The sequence below is a fragment of the Dromiciops gliroides genome, chromosome 1 (assembly GCF_019393635.1).
Source record: "Dromiciops gliroides isolate mDroGli1 chromosome 1, mDroGli1.pri, whole genome shotgun sequence".
NCBI classification, from domain to species: Eukaryota; Metazoa; Chordata; class Mammalia; order Microbiotheria; family Microbiotheriidae; genus Dromiciops; species Dromiciops gliroides.
This window is the reverse complement of record NC_057861.1, coordinates 744441323-744462037: the sequence shown is the minus strand read 5'-3', so window position 1 is coordinate 744462037 and position 20715 is coordinate 744441323. Positions and strand designations below refer to the sequence as shown.

General features: G+C 44.0%; 1 protein-coding gene across 1 annotated transcript in view; it reads left to right on the top strand.

The window, feature by feature from the left end:
* Window positions 1-20715, top strand: part of BMPER (BMP binding endothelial regulator) — a 276741-nt gene that overhangs the window by 156037 nt on the left and 99989 nt on the right. The window contains exons 8-11 of the mRNA XM_043979720.1: window positions 5642-5751; window positions 10985-11125; window positions 14282-14386; window positions 20655-20700. Coding sequence (XP_043835655.1) covers window positions 5642-5751; window positions 10985-11125; window positions 14282-14386; window positions 20655-20700 — 402 coding nt within the window. The remainder of the gene's footprint in view (window positions 1-5641; window positions 5752-10984; window positions 11126-14281; window positions 14387-20654; window positions 20701-20715) is intronic.

The following is a 20715-nucleotide window of genomic DNA, read 5'->3' as shown; positions in this document are numbered from 1 at the left end:
AGCTGTTATCTCTATGATATCCCTTTTTGGTTTTATCTGCAATGGGTACTGCAAGGAGAAATGATGTGCCCACAATGAAATTATGCTTCTTATTGCTTTTGAATGCAGGCAACACCTCGAAAAATCCAAACCCATGATAGTCTTCCCACTTTTTACCTCATTGTCCATCATTCTTCCCTTTCACTACAGAAGAACCTAGGACCATTTTGTATCTTGCTTTGATCCATGGGTGATATTAACCAAGTAATTCATCAGTTAGTGGCCTGCTCCCTGGAAATAATCTTCATACTTAGCTTGGCTGGTACTTCTATAGCCATAGACCAATTTCAAGACTGTTCCTGAAGCCCTTACAGCTCAGACCTATTAGAGTTCACACTTTTTTGGGCATAATCTTCAAGAACCTAGCATCATCTTCATATCATACTGGGACACCAGATTGGGAATTTGTTGAGAAATATTAAATAAAACATATCAAGTTATTGAGTATAAACCAATTCTCAGAGGTGAAATTGTTTTGGTAAATATTCATGTTTGTTGGAGGGGGGTGGAGACAGTCTCTGGTGGAGTTGGGGCAAAGCACCCTGGTTCTGAACTAGTGGGTTGAATCAAGTGGTGGTGGTCCATAGGGGGAGGGGCACAGGCATGCCAAGCTTCTGACCATAGAGAATCAGAATTCAATCAGACTTCTGTTTCTGGGTCAAAGAGAAAGCAGCCGTGGTTACTCACAGGCAGGGCAGGCTGAGAAGAAGCCCAGTAACCCCCTGGGCCATGCTGTATCTTGGAACAGTGTGTCTTGGAAGCAGCGCTACACTTTAAGAAGGCCTTAAAAGCCAAGAAATAGGTGGCCAAGATGAGAAGGCAGAGAAAGCAGCAGACCATTGAAAACTTCTTTGGGGTAAAGGTAGACCACAATACACCCTCAGAAGAAGAAGATAATAACAAAGTCAAAGCTCCAACATCCAAAGCTTCCAAGAAAAATATGAATTGGTCTCAGGCCATGGAAACACTCAAAAGGGACTGTGAAGAGAAAGTAGGAGAGATAGAAGGAAGATTTAGAGAGATGGAGGAAAGAATAGAAAGAGAAATGAGAGCAATGCAGGAAAGTCATGAGAAAAAAGTCAACATTTGAAAAGCCAAAGGGAAAAGGAAATAAAAAAGCTCTCTCAAGAAAATAATTGCCTAAGAATTAGGATTGAAAAAATGGAAGCAAGTTACTTTATGAGAAACCTAGAAATAGTAAAGTAAATCCAACTGAATAAAAAATGTAGAGAGCAATATGAAATATCTCCTTGGTAAAACAGATGACCTGGAAAATAAATCCAGGAGAGATAACTTGAAAATCATTGGACTACCTGAAAACCATGACCAAAATAAGAGCTTAGACACCATCCTCTAAGAGATTGTCAGGGAAAATTGTCCTGATATTCTAGAAGCAGAAGGGAAAATAGGAATTGAAAGAATCCACTGATCAGCTCCTGAAAGAAATCCCAAAAGGAAAACCTCTAGGAATATTATAGCCAAGTTCCAGAGCTCCCAGGTCAAGAACAAAATATTGCAAGAGGCTAGAAAAAAAGGAATTCAAATACTGTGGAGCTGCAGTAAGGATAAAACAAGATCTAGCAGCATCTATATTAAAAGGCCAGAGAGCATGGAATAGGAAATTTCAGAGGGAAAAGGAACTGGGACTACAGCAAAGAATTATGTACCCAGCAAAACTGACTACAATCTTTCAGGTGAAAAATGGGACTTCAATGAAAAAGTGGACTTTCAGACATTTGTGATGAAAAGACTTGTACTGAACAGAAAGTTTAACTTTCAAATACAAGACCCTAGCGAAGCATAAAAAGGTAAATAGGAAAAAGAAATTATGAGCGATATTAAAAGATTAAACTGTTTACATTCCTACATGGGAAGATAATACTCCTAACTCATAAGATCTTTCTCAGTATTAAGGCAGCTGAAAGGAATATACTTAGAGGGCACAGGTGTGAATTGAATATGAAGGGATGATATCTGTAAATAATTTATTTTTTGTTTATCATTGTTTTTTGTGGAGCAGGCAGGGTGGGGTGGCTTATGTCTGGGGACAGATGTTGGCTCAGGGCATCCTGGGTCCAGGGCTGGTGTTTTGTCCACTGTGTCACCTAGCTGACCCATAATGACATCTTCAAAATAAAGTTAAGGGGTAAGAGAAATGCACTGAAAGAAAGGGAAAGGGGGAGGCAGATTGGGGAGAAGTAGTTCACATAAAAGATATAAGAAAAAGCTTATGGAGGGGCAGCTAGATGGCGCAGTGGATAGAGCACCGGCCCTGGAGTCAGGAGTACCTGAGTTCAAATCTGGCCTCAGACACTTAATACTTAACTAGCTGTGTGACCCTGGGCAAGTCACTTAACCCCAATTGCCTCACTAAAAAAAAAAAAGCTTATGGAGTAGAGGGGAAGATAGGGAAGGAGTGGGGGAGTGAGTGAGCCTAACTCTCATCAGAATTGGCTCAAAGAGGAAATAATTTACACACTCAAGAGGGGATAGTATTATATCTTGCCCTGTGAGAAAGTGGGATTGGAAGGGGATGAGGTGGGAGGGAGAGGCAATGGAAGGAAGAGAAGATTGGGGGGAGGGGACAGTAAGAAGCAAAACACTTTCAAGGAGGGATAGGGTGAAGGAAGATAGATAATAGAGTAAATATCAAAGGGAGGGATTAAGATGGAGGGTAATACAGTTAACAGTAGTAACTGTAAAAGAAATGATGAGCAGGATGCTATCAGAAGGACGTATGAAAAATGCAAACCATCAACAGAGATAGAACTGATGGTTTCTAAATACAGATTAAAGTATAATTTTATTTGTTAGCTCCTCTTTCTAAAGGTATTTTGTCTATTTTCTTTCACAACCTGACTAATGAGAAGATGTTTTGCATAACTACACATGTATGACTTATGTTGAATTGCTGGATTTTGTAGGGAGTGTACAAATTTATATAACTGTTTGATCTGAGAAATTATAACTTGCTTTCTAATGTGTAACTTTGTCTTCCCCACTAAGTCAATCTCTGTTAAATTTTAGCTAGCTAGCTGGCTAGCTGTCTGTGGGGCTATAGGCTGCTTAAGCCAGTCTGTAAGGGCCTGCCCTCTCCCAAACTGCTTCCCCCAAATTAACAAGAAGATTAAGAAGCCTCTTTCAATTTAACAACAAAACCAGAGTTTATTGATAAGAATAAACTTAGAGATAAGAACAAAGACAAATAGAATATACTACCTGACTGCGTTTAACTTTCTCCCTGCCACTGTGAAATATCCTCCCTCATCTAACACCTCCTTTCTCTGTAGCATCCCCCTTGCGTCTCCTCCTGACTGTGCCCTTTCACTTTTCTACCAACCCCGTTCACTTCTCCTTCACCTTCTTCTACTGACGACCCCCTCTGCTCTTCTTCACCATGTCCTCTTCTCTCCGTAGAGTCCCCTTGCTCCTGAATATAAAACCCTTCTTTCTCAGGAACCACAGGCCGGCCAATGCCCACGCCCCCAAGCTCATTCATTGGCAGTGCCCAAGGCCATACCTAAGGCCAGATGGGGCACTATGCCCTCCTACCAGGCACACCTGGACCTGAGGGCTGGGTCGAGAAACCCAGGGTATGACTGAGGCCCTCTGTGCACATCCCTGCTGAGCAGGGCATGGGCTGTGCATGGCTTGTGAGGCTTGCAGGGCTGGGGGCATGGAGGGACCTGCAACGTGCCTGAGGCTAATTTTAGCTTCTTACAGGAGGAATGAAGAGGGAGGGAAGAAGAAAATTTAGAACACAAAGTTTTTAAAAATCAATGTGAAAAGTAATGATGATGGGGGAGTTTGGAAAGACTTGGAAGGACTTACATGAACTGATGCTGACTGAGAGGAGCAGAAACAGGAGAACATTGTATACATACAGTAACAGCAGCATTGTGTGATGAACAATGGTGACAGACTTGGCTATTTTTAGCAATGCAATGGTCCAAAACAATTTCAAAGAACTTCATAATAGAAAGTGTTCTCAACATCCAGAAAAAAAAGAACTGTGGTTTAGGAATGCAGATTGAACCATAATGTTTCTATTTTGGGGCTGTTTTTTAAAATTATTCTTCTTGTGTGTTATTTCTCTTGTGCTCTGACTCTTCTGTCACAATATAACTAATGCAGAAATTTTAAAAAGTCGTTTTGTTCATTTCAAAAAGAGATAAAAACAAACTGAATTGTTTTCAGTTAAAATAACTAGAAATTTAGCTAATTAAAATGTCAAGACAGCCAGAACCAGAAATCATAATTAAGGGGAAAATTAACAAAATTGCAAGTATAGAACAATCAAATTATGAAGATATGGATTTTTTAAAAAGTAGTTGATAAGGCTTTCATAAAAATTATCAAAATGGAGAGGAAATCCAATTTTCCAAACTTAAAAGATATTGCAGTATAAAGAAATCAAAGAAATATGGGCAGATGCATATGAAATAAAGCAGAGCAAAGAAAATGGAATCAGAAGGAACACTATGCCCAGTGAGTACAACTATGTAAATAAAATAGGGCATGCAAAGATGATAATCCTTGACATTAATGGATGTTTCCAGCTCTGCTTATGTTCCAGGATGCCTGGAGCCTAAACACAAGAATTGTATTAGCAGGAGTGTGAGGGCTCTGGTTGGATTGGGGCATTTATAATGCACCCAGGAGAAGCTAGACAGAGATCTTGAGAAAGAGATGAGTGTGGAGGAGATTCCATCCAGGAGGAGAAGAGAAGAAAGCAGCAGAATGAGAGGAGAAGGAAAATGATCATGGAGCCAAGTGATTTCCTATGGGTTCTGTCTCTTGCTTGCTTGGAACTACCAAGAAGCTTCCTCATGCTCCCAGTAGAAGCAGTGGCACAAGGCACTTCCCTTCCATTTCTAAAACAAATCAATACATTCTTGGTGATGTTTTAGCAGCAGCATCTTCCAAGCAATTCCTTACCCAGATGTTGCCCCTCATTGGCTCCAAGACTAAGCTTTGTCCAGTTGGCAAGTTGTCATAACATCTCTTTACCATTTTTCGATTACAGTAGTTGGCTGATAAACCAATATGGGGTATAGAGATGAGTTGACTTTAACCCATTTTTCCCCTTATTTTCTTGTCTTATGTTGTTAGAACAATAAGCCAGTGGGGAGAACCGAAGAAGAGTAGACTTGCAGTCTTCTGTCCCCTGGAAGTTCGGAAGGTCATAGTTTAGGGAATGGGCATTGGAAGTGTCAGCTAAGCACCTCAAGAGTAGGTCTTATTTTGGTCTTTGTACTGGTATCCCCAGTGCCTTACATTGAATAAATGCTTGTTGATCCATTGGTTGTATTCCATCTAAGAAAATGTCATTTATCTTACTGTGATGTCACATGTTGAAATTTGGAATTGGGTGGGGGGGAGGGGTGTAAGCAGAAATGGTTGCCATATTTGAGTCAGAATCCTCTATGATATTCTTAACCCTCCATCAGGACAAATCAACTAACATTTACTATATTCTGGGCACTATGCTGGGCATGGTCCTGCCTTAGGGAAGATGACTTGTTTTTTGAAAGGCCAAGGAGAAACGTCAAGACTTCCTTCTTACCTTCTTGCTTAAGTTTGGATTCCTGCCTTCCTTCAGGTCAAAGGAAAGTGTTTGACCTCCAGTTTGGAAGCTGCCTCTTCCGGAGTGATGTCTATGACAATGGTGCCTCCTTCCTCTATGATAACTGCACAGTTTGCACATGCCGGGTAAGTTGGCTCTCCTTATGGGAATATAGATCAAAGGGACCTCAGAGACCATATTGCCTCTGTCCAACCTTGTTATGTTACAAAAGAGGAGGCTGAGACCTAGGGAGGTGACTTGCCCAAAGTCACACAGGCAGTAGTCGTAATAATAGCTAGCTTTCATATAGCCCTATACCACTGGTAAAGTGCTTTATATTAGCTCATTTGGGCCACTCACAGCAAATGTAGTAAAGGAAGATTCTCAACCTTTCCATACAAAATGTAAAAAAAGAAAAGACATTTCCAAGGAGGATTGGAGTCTAGACTATAGAACTCAGGAACGCTGGAGATGAAAATAGCTTCAGAGGTGAATGAGAACAATATCCACGGGCAAAAAGTTGCCATGATCAAGGTACCAGGCTAGATTTGGCAAAAGAGAAAGTTGGGCCCAGACTTTTTCCTTTGATGTGCCATTGATTCTTGACTTTTAACACAAGGAATCAAGACGCTTGAAATATTTCACGGCATTAAATATTTTCAAGAAAGCCATGGGGGCAGCTAGATGGCGCAGTGGATAGAGCACCAGCCCTGGAGTCAGGAGTACCTGAGTTCAAATCCAGCCTCAGACACTTGACACTTACTAGCTGTGTGACCCTGGACAAGTCACTTAACCCGAATTGCCTGACTAAAAAAAAAAAAACAAAAAACAAAAAACAAAAAAACAAAAAAACAAAAAAGAAAGCCATGGGAGCGCATTGCGACCCACAGCGATTTTTCTTGGATAAAGGTGAACTAGATGGTCATTGTGCTTTGTGAGCCTTAAAGGTCATTGCTCAATGCAAAGTCTGTGAGAAGCAGATCAGGGCTGTCTCTCTTTGACAGTTGTCAGGATCATGGATTTTGAGTGATAAAAGACCTTGGAAGTCATTGAATCCAACCACTCTCTTTAACAGATAGGGAAACTGAGGACCTGGAGATAAATAATGACACAGCTCATAGTTCTAAGAGATGACAGGGACTGCAGGGCCCACATAGCCCAACACCTTCATTTATAAATGAGGAAACTTAGACTCAGGGAAATTCAATGATTTGTTCAAGGTCACACAGGTTGGAATTTGAACTCCAATCCCACCGCTGCAGATTCAGCATTCTTTCTGCTGCAACATGCAGCAAAGTGACCAGAGGGATAGAAACTCACCCATGATTACCCACAAATACAAATCAGTGTCCAGAAATGAGGGCTCAAACTCTCCTGATCACCCGGGCTGTGCTTAGTTAACCAGCTTCACCGTGTGTTAAAGGGTGGGGAACGGACCAGGGAGGGCACTGCCACATTCCGGTCACCCAGGCCCTGCAGCCTCAGTCGCCACCCAACACTCCTCTGCTTCCTCCTCCCTTTTCTGTGCTTGCATTATCATTTACTAAACCGAGAGCCCCTTGGTGTTTGCCTTGGCCTCCTTCCTGGGGATCTTTGTTTGGCTTCTCTGCCAGGAATTTCACAGATTACCGATTCTTAATGGGGATGTTGAGACTTGGACGGCACACGTCACTTTCTGGTTTCCTCGGCCCGCTCTCCTGCCCTGCTGCCCTGCTTCCTAGTGAGCTGGGTTTGTCCTGTGATCGGTCTCCCCAGCTCCTGAGTATTTCCTGTTATTAGTCTCCTGTCCAGAAGCAGTTGCATGGACATTTTCACTGGGACTCACCTTTGGGTAGCTCGAGTTGCTTGGGGCAGGGGTCCCTAGCCTTTTGGTAGGAAAGTGCAGAAAGAATTTATATTGACTTGATGTCTGCAAATCCAAGATTTGGGGGGTAGGTTGGGGCTCAGAAGGTACAGACACCCCTAGCAGAGAAGGTGAATTGGGGTAGAAGTGGTTACTCTGACTCACTCTGCATCTGGAGGCCATCTCAGTGGAGGAGGGAACCCAAGCAATGCCCTCTGTCTCTTGGTAGAAATGTCAGAAGGCTCGAGAGTAGGGATTGGGGGTGGGAAGGATGTGATGGGCAGTCTGGGGAGCCCTGACTCGGAGGCCCCCCCTCCGCACCTACCTCCAGGTTTGTCTTCTCCTTCCCTGGCAGCCAGTGGAACCTGACAAAACGATTTAGAGACCGAATGGCCTGGCTTTGTGGTGGCTTTGTGGTTGTCTGTGAGAAATAACATGGTGGTAGATGAGTCTGTTATTGGAATGGGGCTTAATGTCATTTAAATCACTCTTGAAGGCCTTGCCTTGGGTAATGGGTTTAACAGAAAACTGAGCAGACTTGGTTGACTGTCTCTCCAGCAGGCGTTTGGCAGACTGTTTTCATTTCACGGGATGGACTGGATCCTAAGGACACAGGAACCTTGTCCTCCCTGATGGCCTGGCTCAGTGGTTCCCCTGTCCTGCATCTGCCCCTGACCTATGCCCACATCATGGTGGTCTCCGTGTACTTCCCACTGGACCTAACCTGTTCCTGGCTTATGGTCAGAGGACTGCTGTTGAACAGAAGCCAGCACTACTAGTGCAGGATGAAGGGAGAAGGACAGGAAGGAAGAAGGTCAAAGATTCATCTTAGCCAACAAACATTTATTAAACACCTACTGTGTACCAGGGACTGTGTCAGGCACTGGGGCTGCAAAGACAAAATGAGGCAGTTCCCACCCTCAGTCAGTTAATCACCACAATTTTATTTATTTAAAAATGCTATTGATAGCTTTTGTTTTTATATTACTTACAGTTCTTTGCAGGAGCATCATCTCCCCTATCTCCCAGAAAGCAGTTCCTTAAAAAAAACCCCAAAACCAATGAATCAGGGGCTGCTAGGTGGCACAGTGGATAAAACACCAGCCCTGGATTCAAGAGGACCTGAGCTCAAATCCAACCTCAGACACTTGACACTTGCTAGCTGTGTGACCCTGGGCAAGTCACTTAAGCTTCATTGCCCCACCCCCAAAAACAGTTCATGAAGAAACAATGAGTGATTGGTAATTTCAAAAAATAAAATTAAAAAAACAACAACAATGAATCAGAATGAGGAAGAAAAGCAATTCACCAAGACTAAGCAATATTTGACAAAGCACATGGTATTCCATACAATAATCCCCCCTCAAAGAAGCACTGTGCTAGGAACAGAGAGCCAAGAAATGAAATAATGAGATAGTCCCTGCCCTCAAGTAGCTTACACTCTGCCAGGAGAAAGAGCCCGTGTAAACATAGAGAAACTGTGTCACAAAAGGAATGTAAGATGATTTTGTTGGGAGAGGCACTAGTAGCTAGGGGGACCAGGCAAGACCTCAAGTGGGAGGTGGAGCAGAGATCTTAAGGAAACGGGGGCTTCTGAGAGGTGGAATTGAGGAGAGAAGGCATTGCAGGCATGGAGGATGTCACCAGGGCAAAGGTGTGGCAATGGGAAATAAGAGTATTGAAAGTGAGGAAGAAGGGGTCTGGCTTGGCTGGACCGTAGAATGCATGTCAGGGAACAAGGAGGCCTTGAAGGCATGTGCCTGCTCTGACTCAGAGACCCTGGTCTCTGTGATTCCATCTGTCCATTGTCACTTACCCGCCCTCACTGTGGCTGCCTGACTTCCCCGGCTTCCTTCTCATCTCATTAAAATCCCACCTTCTACAAGAAGCTTTTTCTAGCCCCACCAAAGGCTCCTGCTTTTTCCTCTCTTGATTAGTTCCAATTTATTCCGTAGATAGCATGTTGCCTCTCCCAATAGACTGTGAGCTTCTTGAAGGCAGGGCCTTTCTTTTGCTTTGTTTGGTAGTCTCAGTGTTTGCATGGTGGCCAGCACACAGTAGACACTAAAAAATTGTTTATAAATGGGTGACCATCTGAGAGCCAGGTCATTTAGGGCTTGAGATACCAGAGAGGGGGCAGCTAGGTGGCGCAGTGAATAAAGCACCGGCCCTGGATTCAGGAGGACCTGAGTTCAAATCCGGCCTCAGACACGTGACACTTACTAGTTGTGTGACCCTGGGCAAGTCACTTAACCCTCATTGCCCCACCAAAAAACCAAAACAAAACAAAAAAACCCCGAACAAAGAAACAAAAGAGATGCCATAGAGAGGAGTTTTTATTTGATCTTCAAGGTAATTGCAAGTGGGGGTAACACTGTCAGATTTGGGCTTTAAGAAAATCATTGTTAGTTGCAGGGAGGATGGATTGATTGGCTGAAGGAGGGAATGGACATGGAGGCCACTTGCAATAATATGATTGTATTATTAATATAATAATTATTAATAATTTAATAATCATTGCAACAATCCAGGCAGGAAGCAAGTGTTGACTAGAGTTGTAAGTGTGTGAGATGAGAGAAAAGGCTACAGGACAGACACGGCGGGAAGTGGAATCAGGGACTTGGCCACTGAAGGAACAGAGTTCATGTCCAGGCCTCCCTACTGGGTTCCACGGGTCTACGTGGTAGTCTCTACCTGTGGCTGCCAGAAGTATTGAAATCCTCTTCCTGATCTACTCTAAGCTTTTAAAGGGCTCAAAAGTGTCATACTCACAGCCATCCTTTATGGAGCACTTTCATAGATTATCTCGGCTGATCCTCATAGCACACATAGGTACTCTTATTATCCCCATTTTCCAGATAAGGAAACTGAGGTAAGAGAAGTTCAATGACTTACCCAGGGTCATGTAGCTATTAAGTGTCTGAGGCACAGATTGGATTGAACCCAAGTCTTCCTGAACCCAAGGCCGGCATCCTTTCTAGAGCTTCTCATGTGGTCTTCTTGTAGTTCCGCCTTTCCCCCCTCACTTAAAAGTATTCATGCAGCCCCATCTTATGCCCCCTGATCACCAAGCACAGTGCTTTGCACGATAGTGGATTCTCATTAAATGCTTATTTAGGGCAAAGGTGGGTGACTATGGCTGTGGAACATTATATACACACTCAGCTGATATCTCTGTTAATTTTGGAGAATGGCTTTTCCCCCTCATTTCATTTTTAGAATACAAGGGATGGCTCACTGGATAGGGAATAGAGGAAGAAGCTATTTGGAAATGGAAGTGATATGAGATCAAAAGATATCCATTTTAGAAACACACAAAAATTGTGTGCATGAATGGAAGTCCAACAAAGCGTTTCGGAAATACGCCAGAGGAAAGCAATTCTGAAGGCAGAGGGGTCACCTGGTGGGGGGCCGGGAGGGGGAAGGGGTTGATGCTGGACAGCAGGCTGCGGCATGAAGCAGGTGCCAGGGTGTGAGGAGGACTGCTGGTCCTTTCTTAAGTGTTCACTTGTCTTTGTTGTTGTGTCTCATGTCAGGACTCCACCGTGGTGTGCAAGAAGAAATGTTCCCCCCCTGGGGCTTGTTCCAAGAGCAGAGACCCCTGCTGTGAAGAATGCCTTGTGCGTGTGCCTCCCAAAGATGTCCGAGTGTGCAAGTTCGGTAGCAAGATCTTCCGGGTAATGTCCTGAGCGGGGCTCTTGGGCTCCATCTTGATGCCAAGTGTCAACAGTCCCAAACGAAGCCCGTCTTGGGCTTCTCTGCCTCTGAGGGGTCTTTAAGGGATCAAGCACGGTCTGAGAGGCAGATCAAAAGGAAAAGTTTGTCAACACTTTCCTCTTTGGCTATTCCAAACAGGGGGAGGGGTCTATGGCAACCCCAACATCTGCCAATGTTAAGCCCTTCGGGCACCTTCTGGATGCCATGCCCCTCTTCTCTCCTCTGTTCGGGGCCACGCTTTTCTCTTCTCTGAAAAGGAAGCAGAGATTCTACCCCTTCTCCTTCCTCAGCACATCTTTTAGAAGAGGTGAAGTGGGGCAGTGTCCATGGATCTGTCCACTGATGGAGTGTGGTGTGTACACAGAAAAGGTAAATGAAAATACATGCAAAGGCATTTCAGGAAGGAGAGGATCAGAGAGAAACTCAAGGAGGAGCTTTGCTTGGCAGGAAGCAGGGGAGTCCATGAGAAGGGAAGGCATACCAGGCATGGAGGGAGGAACAGCTTGTGTGGACAAAGTCTCAGAGGTAGGAGGTGGGACATCATAGATGAGGAGCAATTGGCAGGCCAGTGTGACTGGAACGAAGCTCAAAGAAAACTGTGAGGAGGAATGTATTTCTCTGCATTAAGATTCCTAGTTAACGTGGCCTATTTTTCCTTCCTTCCTCCTGAGTCTCTGTGGCTTTGGCCCCTGGAAATCCGATCCTCTCCCCTGGTTCATTTCTTACTTCTCAGTTCCCTTGGCCTGAAGGCTTCACTGGCCCTTTGTTAAGGCTGGTTGTGCATTGAGACAGAGTTTGGCGTCCTTGCCTCTTATTCCAAACTCGCACCTGGATCTGGTATCACTAGAGTGCCCTCGGTGTTAGGGGGTAGACTGATAGGTTCCTGAGAGCCCATCTGCGGGTCTCAGCCAGCTGCTTGTTCCTGTCTCTGAGCCCCATGCCTCTGCTGGACCTCCCACTAAGTTCCCCTTTTCAGTCCCAATGAAGTTCTTGGTTCTCAGCTCATTTGCGGAGCATCCAAGATGACTGATAGACCCAGAGCTCAATGAGTGATTGTACCTTTCTTGGATCAGGTCATGAGAACCACTCACTTCCCTAGGGTTTCGTGGATTACTCATTTCTCAGGTACTCTGCCCATTTTCCCTCCCCATCCCCCCAAAGAAATACACCCCCCCCCTTTACTGAGAATCCTATCACTACAGTCTTACCATAGAAACCTACTTACAAACACTGAAATAACAACGTTTGCACCAGCAGGAAGGGAGAGGTCATTCCTGACATGGTTGGCTCCTGCCAGTGGACTGTCTGGGACACACTTCTCTCTCCCTTGTGTGGGTGGCCTGGTTCAACCTGGTGGGGATTACACATTGATATTATAGACACAGTGGCCTGACTCTAATAGAGAATCATATTCCTTTGTGGGTTCTGCAAATACCCCCTTGCAACTTTCAAAGTGCTTTCATATATATCCTCTCTTTAGAGAACTCTGGGATCTCTGGTTTCCTCAGCGTCGAAAACTCTGGGCATGGGAATCTTCTCCATCCATGCAGATCACAAGCTCTCTGTACTTAGTAGATTAGCCCCAGCAACTGTCTGAAACACACAGAAGTATAGAGACTTGCCCAGGGTTACAGAGTCTGAATCACAGGATCTTGGAGTTGGAAAACACCTTGGTGAACATCTAGACCAGAGGTAGCCAACAGGCTGCCCATCTGATGAGTACTTCCCACAATACTCCTGAGTGGGCCCAGAGCAAATTAAAATGTAACTGGGGAATATTTGACAAAATAAATAAAAATACAATGAAACATAGGTAATGGCTCCCCACTTTCCAGGGAAGGGATATGGTGTCCCCAAAGTCTCAGTGAAGTTTTAACTTTAGCAGCAATAAAAAAACATCCTGAGATTTTTGAAAGACCCTTTCTTAAAATACAGAGGAGGGCCTTCTTCTCCATGCAAGATCTAGTGAATAGATAACTGGAAGATATGCGTTCAGATCCAGCCTCTGACACTTAGTAGCTGTGAGACCCTGAGCAAGTCACTTCACCTCTGGTGCTTCAATTTCCTCTTCTATAAATTAAGGGGGTTGGGCTAGATAATCTCCTATGAGAGCCTATCCAGTCTTTGATCCTATGGAAGGACATGGGATGAAAAGGCACCGCTAGGTTGGGGTCTGTGCTAGTGAAGGGTGTGCCCACACTAATCTCTAAGGTCCATTCTTGTTGTCGGTCATGCTGCTGTGATTCATGTTCTCTCACAGGATGTAACTGGCTTCTGTTTTATTTGCAGGCCCCTCTATCTTGCTCCCCCATCTCCATCTTCCCACCCCACAAACCACTACACCGCCCTGTGCAAGCATTAACAAGGCCCAGGGGCCTCTCGTGCCTGGGACAGAGCATCAGTCACTCAGTTACTCACTGTACTTGGCACCAGTAAAATCCGACAAGCCGTGAGCCAAGACGGTTCCCCAAACAGTCCTTCCTCAGAGGAAGGAACAAGTCTAGGAAATGCTTTCCAAATGAGGCCCTTGCATGTGGGGGAGAGGCTACCAGCCATACCTGGAGGGCTATTGCACATTTACCTGCACAGGCTTTGGTGTCTGGTACATTTTCAGCTGGTCAGCTATGGCACTGCCAGTCACCCAAATTAAGCTTTGTTCCTTGTGCCCTCCTGCCCTTGGCCGTGCCAGGGGGGCATCACGTCAAGGAACGAATGCTGTGCTCCCTGACATTTTGATGAAACGTCCTCGCGTGTCAGGGCCTAAATGCCTCAATCATGTCACCAAGTGGAAAATTAGATTTTTGTAACCCTGTATGAAAATTCATGTGCGATTGTATCCCTAGATGAGGGAAACCAAATAAATAAACAATGCAAAATGCAAATGTGGTCTGCTTAGACGCCAAAGAATTTGCTTTGCACTGTGGGGACAAAGACAAAGAATTCCCCTGATTTCTATCCCAAGGCTTTGTGGCGGGAGATGGCCAACTCAAAGCAATTTAGACTAAACAATGGCTTCCCTCCCTAATGGAATGAAACACTCTCCTGTGAGCAGAAATGCTATTGAGAGCCCTTCTGCTAGGCCAGCTAAGTGACTGCTGGTGTTGTCCCCTCTGCAGGATGGAGAGATGTGGTCCTCCGTTAATTGCACCATCTGTGCTTGTGTGGAAGGCAAGACCGAATGTCAGAAGAAGCAATGCATTCCCATCAACAGCTGTCCACACGTAAGTGGCAATGACTTTTTATCTTTATCTCTGGCAAAGTCTCCTGGAGCAGAATTCCCTGGGGTCATCGAGCTTCAACCCAGGACCAGAAATTAGAACGGTGTGGGCATCATAGAAAGAGGGCTGGGCTTGGAGTCCAAGGACCAGGGGTGACATTTCCAACCTCCCATTAATTAGTTGTGTGACTTAGGGCAACCTCTTTGGGCCTCAGTTTCTAAATTTCTAAAATGAAGGGACTCATCTAAATGGCTATTGTGGGCTTTTCCTGCTATAAATCCTTCTCAGACATCCTAATAGCATCTCAGGACTGGTTCCAGGCACCTCCCCCAACCTTCAAAAGCTGCTAATGTATTTGCATTTGATGTTCTTTGTGTACATCTTTCAGATTACCTAATTATTAACACATGTTGTTGTCTCCCTCATTAGACTGTATGCTCCTTGAGGTCAGAATCTGTTTAAAAAAATTTCTAGCATTTAGCCCAGTTCTTGGTAGATAGTAAGCAATTAATAAATGCTTATTGAATGACTGAACCTTGAAGTTCTCGGTTGGATTGAAAGTTCTAGATTTAAAATGAAAAAAATCCTTTATCATTTGTCCCTTTCCCTCCCACCCCATTAACTTCTCACCTTGTTATTCTTCTATAGTAGCTCCTTTATTTTCCATCATTCCCTGTTTTTCCTTTGTCCTCTTTTTTTCTCTCTTCTTAACTCAGCTCGTTCTTCTTTTCATCATTTGCTCCAATTTGTGCCTTATTTATTCCTACAGTCCCCAGTAGACCCCCCCCTCTCTCTTTCACCCCCCACCCCCCCTTGCCCAGATTCCCTCTCCCTCTTCCTCTTACTCATTCAGGCCTGCAACGGCCCAAATTAAAACAGAAATCTCCTGGAAATCTCTCTTGCTACTCATTATCCAGCTATAACAGTGAAGACCATAAAATTAGCTTTATCTTTTTAAAAGTCTGAGCTTTGTTGAATTAAACTTATAGAATAGGAAACTTTTTCAGGTTGAGGGCCCATTTCAGGGGGAAAAAATTCAACTGATCACCTTCTGGCAAAGGAAAACGCTCTCTCTCTCTCTCTCTCTCTCTCTCTCACACACACACACACACACACACACACACACACACACACACACACACACACACACACACACACACACACACACACACAAACGGAAAGTCAGAATGTGTCCTCCCTTCCCAGTTATGGACGGCTTTTAATTTTATTCACATCTGTTATTATTGCAAACAAAACCCTCGCTGTTTTCCTTGAGTACCAAGAAAGGCCCAAACTACAACAGCTGTTTCTCTTGCACAACTGAATGAAGCCTGGAAGTGGGGCTGGGGGAGGGGAGGGAGAGAGTAAAACTCTAATTAGTCTTGCTCTAAAAAACCTCAGACGTAAAACTGAAAACCTCACATAAAAGAAGAAGGGGGGAAAGGGAGAGACAATAAATAGACTTCAACATGCTTTGCTTATAAATATTCATTGGGAAGAATGGGATCACATCATTTATCCCAGTCCTCAGGGAACCCTCGCTGCTAATGAACCCATGCCACACATGTTAGCAATAATGGGCTTCCTTATTCGACAAGACAAAAACAGGATGCTGTGCCAACCTGGGGGCTTGGGCAGCCAGCCCCGGCAGGCTGGAGAAGAGCTTCCAAGCGCCCTGGAAACCCTGTTCCCTGGAGAAGGGTATCTTCTCTGTGTTCCTAGGGAAAGGTTAGCACTCAGCCCACAGGCCAGGCCACCTTTCTTCAGGGCCTGGCTACTTATTCAGCTGCCGCTTTGGGTGGATGACTCCAGATGGGGCCCCTGAGGGTCTGTCCCTAAGGCATTCCTACCCCTGCACTCCCTCTTGTTGTTACCCTGTTGGTCTCTGAATACCTTCCTGCAGACCAGGGTTCTTTGGCCCAGATCCTGCAGTTACTTTGCCCTAAATGCTCCTCTTGGGGAGAAATTCTGGGGAGGGCTAGAGAATTCAACCATGGGCTGAATTTGGAGTGCTTCTCCTTTCCTACCTTCTTCATGGTTTTTCAGCTTTGCTGATATTAGTTTTAAAGGGATGCATGCACAAAGACCTCCCCTCTTTCCCACCCTCCAAATAAACAGAAGACTCCTTGGCATGTATTCTCTATTTGTTCCTATCTGCTCCTGTTTGAGCCAGGGTGTGTGTGTGTGTGTGTGTGTGTGTGTGTGTGTGTGTGTGTGTGTGTGTGTGTGTCCATGTCCCCAAGCTTCAGAAGCTGACCATGTTTGTGCATTGTATCATGAGCTTTTGAGTGTATTATCCTCATTTGACAGATGAGAAAACTGAGGCAAGGAGGGTTAAGTGATTTGCCCAGAGTCATACAACTAGTAAATGTCTGAGGCTGAATTTGAACTTGGGTCTTCCTTACCCCTGACCCACCACTCTACCCATTGTGCCACACAGATGTCTCAGTAGGAATTAACCATGAGCTTCAATCTTGCCTCACTAGGAGGTTCCTGCTTCACACCTTTCCCACTCTCTTTACTTCTAGTGCCTCTTCCTGTGAGCTGACCTTTCTTCTATTCTTACCATATATTATCTGTACTTCATTATTTACCTGTGCCTACCCTAATTAGCAACTTTTTTTCTTCTTTTTTGGTATCCCCAACCTGACACAAAGTAGGTATTTAATCATTGTTTGTTGATTGACTGACTGATGGACAAGTGAGATGAGGCCTTTGAGCTAAGTCCCAAAGTAGTCTTGGTCTGCATTGTTGGAACCTTGAGGAAGAAATGGCCATTCAGAGAAGGATGGTCTTGGAAAGGACGACATGGGGTCATTGTCTCCATGCAGGCAGCCTGAGACAACATTTCTATTTCTGCTACGTAATGCAGATTTGATGGAGAACTATAGCTCCTGTAGTTCTTTAAAGACTATGTAGTATAAGCCTTCCATTTTACAGAAGAGGAAACTGAGGCCCAGAGAGTGATTTGTCCAAGGTTGCTGTAGTGGTCAGGAGGCATTTGAACCCAGGTCTTTTGACTACATATCCAACAAATGGTTTGCCATGTCATGATATCTCTATATGACACCAACTCCTGGGCTTGTGATTTACCCACAATCCTGGGCTTTCAGCCTGGCAGAACTGCTAGATTCTGAGATGAGCTTCAAGGCCACATCCCTTCCATTACACACACACACACACACACACACACACACACATCCCTCACTTATGAAGTAGATGCATTAGTAGAAGTATTGGCTTCTTATGGATGAAGAACCAAAAGGGCAGAGAAAAAAATGGATGACCCACTGAGCCAGTGAACAGAGAACTCCAGGCAGGGTCAATCCAATTGAACAAACATTAAGCATCTATTATATGACAAGGTACTGGGAACACAGAAACAAAAGTGAAGCCAGTTTTCCCCTCCGGGAGCTTATATTCTCTCAGTAGGCTAGAAGGGCACTAATGAAAGTGACCATGAAAGGCTTCTTGGAAGAGGTGGTGACTTGAGCTGGTCATCGAAGGATGCTAGGGATTCCAATAGGGAGAAGTGAGAAGAGAGAACATTTGGGGAATAGAGAAGAGACTGCCCAGAGACCCAGAGTAGGAGGAGATAGTGCGTCATGGAGAGGGGCAGCTGACCGTTCAGTATGCCCAGAACATTGAGTGTATGAAAAATAAGTTATTTTCAATGAGTCTGGGAACCTGAGTTAAAACCAGATTATGGAAGTCTTTAAATCCCAAGCAGAGGAGTTTGTAATGTATCCTACAGGCAGTAGGGAGCTCTTGAAACTTCTTGAATAGGGACATGGTCCTACTTGTGCCTGGAATTCCAATTCGAGAGCTGAATGGGGGATGTATTAGGGAAGGGAAAGGTTTGAGGTGAGTCGGGAGACTGTTGTAACAGTCCCTAGAAGGGGAAAAGGGGCTGAGTTAAGATGATATCTGTGTGAGTGGAGAGACAGGGACATATGGCAGAGGAGTTGTGAAGGCAAGATTCATAAGCCTTGGCAATTGATCGTATACTTTGGGTGAGGGAGAGGAAACAGTCAAGGATAGGTCTGGGGTTGAGAAGTGGGGTGACTGGAAGGGTGAGGGTGCCCTTGGCAGTTAGAGACAAATTGGTAGGTGGGATAGATTTGGGGGAGAAGTTAATGGGCTCCTTATTAAATTTGAAGTGCTGATGGGATGGCCAACATGGAGCTATTGATACAGGTTTAGAATGCAAGAGAGAGGTCAGGGCTAGAGATGTTGGTGTGGGAGTCATCTATGTAGAGAAGACAGATGAACTATAAGGAGCTGAGTAGATGACATGAGACAGAGAGGGAAGACAGAGAGCAGAAAGCTGGGCTCATTGGCTAGGTCACCCAGGCTCTAATTGCCTAGGTTGCCTGGAGACCTCCTGCCTTTGTCACAGAAGGTCTTCACAGTCATTTGGTAAATGAATTCAAACATGTGCTGAACTAATTCATAGAGGATGCCAGTCAAAGGGGAAGTAGAGAATTGGAGAGAGGACCATTCTGAAGTCAGGAATCCTGCCATTGACTTGCTGGGTGGCTGACCCTGGACAAGTCATGGACTTCATTCAGTCCACTTTCTAATACTCTCAGTTAAGGACCAGTGGCTGAGCTACATGAAGGAGGGAGTTTCCATACTAGGAAATAAATAGGATGCTAGGTCTTGAGTTGGAATGGACTTCTCAGGCCACCTGACCCCACACCTTTTTCTATGTGTGGATACTGAGGTCCAGGGAGATAAGTGCCCAAAGTCACAGGTACCATATTGTCAGAGGCAAGACTGGGACCCAGCTGTTATGATAGCAGAACCATGGATCTTTATTCTTTCTTTTTTTTTTTGATGAGGCAGTTGGGGTTAAGTGACTTACCCAGGGTCACACAGCTAGTAAGTGTCAAGTGGTCCTGACTCAGGGCCAGTGCTCTATCTACTGTGCCACCTAGCTGCCCCAGCTCTTTATTCTTTAAAAAAATCAGTAAAGAAACTTTTATTTTTATACTGGTCAGCTTAGATGGTTATCACTGATAGTCTGAAATCAGTGTATGTGGCATTTAAGGTTTAACAGTTTTAATTTTCCTCTGGAAATTATAAATAGGGCAGCTTGGTGGTTTTGCAGTGGACAGAACACTGGACTTAGAGTAAAAAAGACCTGATTTCAAATTCAGCCTTAGAAACTGACTAGATATGTGACCCTGGGAAAAAAAAATCTCCATTTGCCTCAGTTTCCCCAACTATCAAATGGGGATAATAATAGCATCTACTTTGCAGGGTTGCTGTGAGGATCAAAAGAGATAATAACTGTTAAGCCTTTATCACAGTGCCTAGCACATAGCAAACCCTTCATGAATATTAGTTCTAATTATTATTAATACAAAAGTCAAGTAGACAAGTAGGGTGCTTGTCATTTATATCCATCAGAAGCAAAAGCTCAGGGAACAAGTCTTTCTTAAGTAATCAATAAGTCAAATCTAAATGTTATAGTTATATTGCATTAATCAGGAAAATATATTAAATTCCACCTCAAAATATATCAAATAGGTCATTTAAACTAAAATAGAAACAAAAAATCACCCTAAAATAGAAGAGAAATAAAGTCAAATTCAAATATTAAAAATGAAGGAAAAGATTACTTGGAGATCAAATATGGAATGAATTCCTTCATGGCATGTTTATTTTTCCCCTTGTAGTCAGAATAAATCCCTTAAAAGAAAATGCTGAACTGGAGAGAAAGAAAAAAACCAAAAACCAAAACCTGTCATCATTTCCTTCCTGAATAGAATCCCTTCAAAGGATAATGTTAGCTGTATTCACCATCCAGTGTCATCTCTGCCTTTTACTGCCTCTAGCAACCTGAAGAGTGGCCTGTCATCTTGAAGAAATTGTGCTTAATAGCTTTTCATAATTGTGCAGCTTAGAAAAATGTCCCCATCTTTGTTTTTCCTTCAGAAAAGGCAGGAAGCCACTGTTAGGGCAAAATAGTCACTTGTCAGAGAAGTCAAATGCCAAGCTCTTAGGGTATCAGACCTGGGTTCAGATCCTGCCTCAGAAGGCACTTCCTAGCTTTGCAACCTTAACATGTCACTTAAGACCTTGAAGCCTTAGTTTCCCTATCTGTAAAATGGAGATTTTTACACTCACCTCCCATTGTTGTGGTGAAGATCAAATTGAGATGATGCGTGTAAAATATTTTGCCAACCCTAAAATATTATAGACATGTTAGCTCTGAGAAAAATAATCTGTTCATTAAAATGAATGTTTTTTTCTTCCACATTAGGGTAAAATTCTGAATAGAAAGGGATGCTGTCCTATTTGCACTGAAAGTGAGTAAGTTCTTT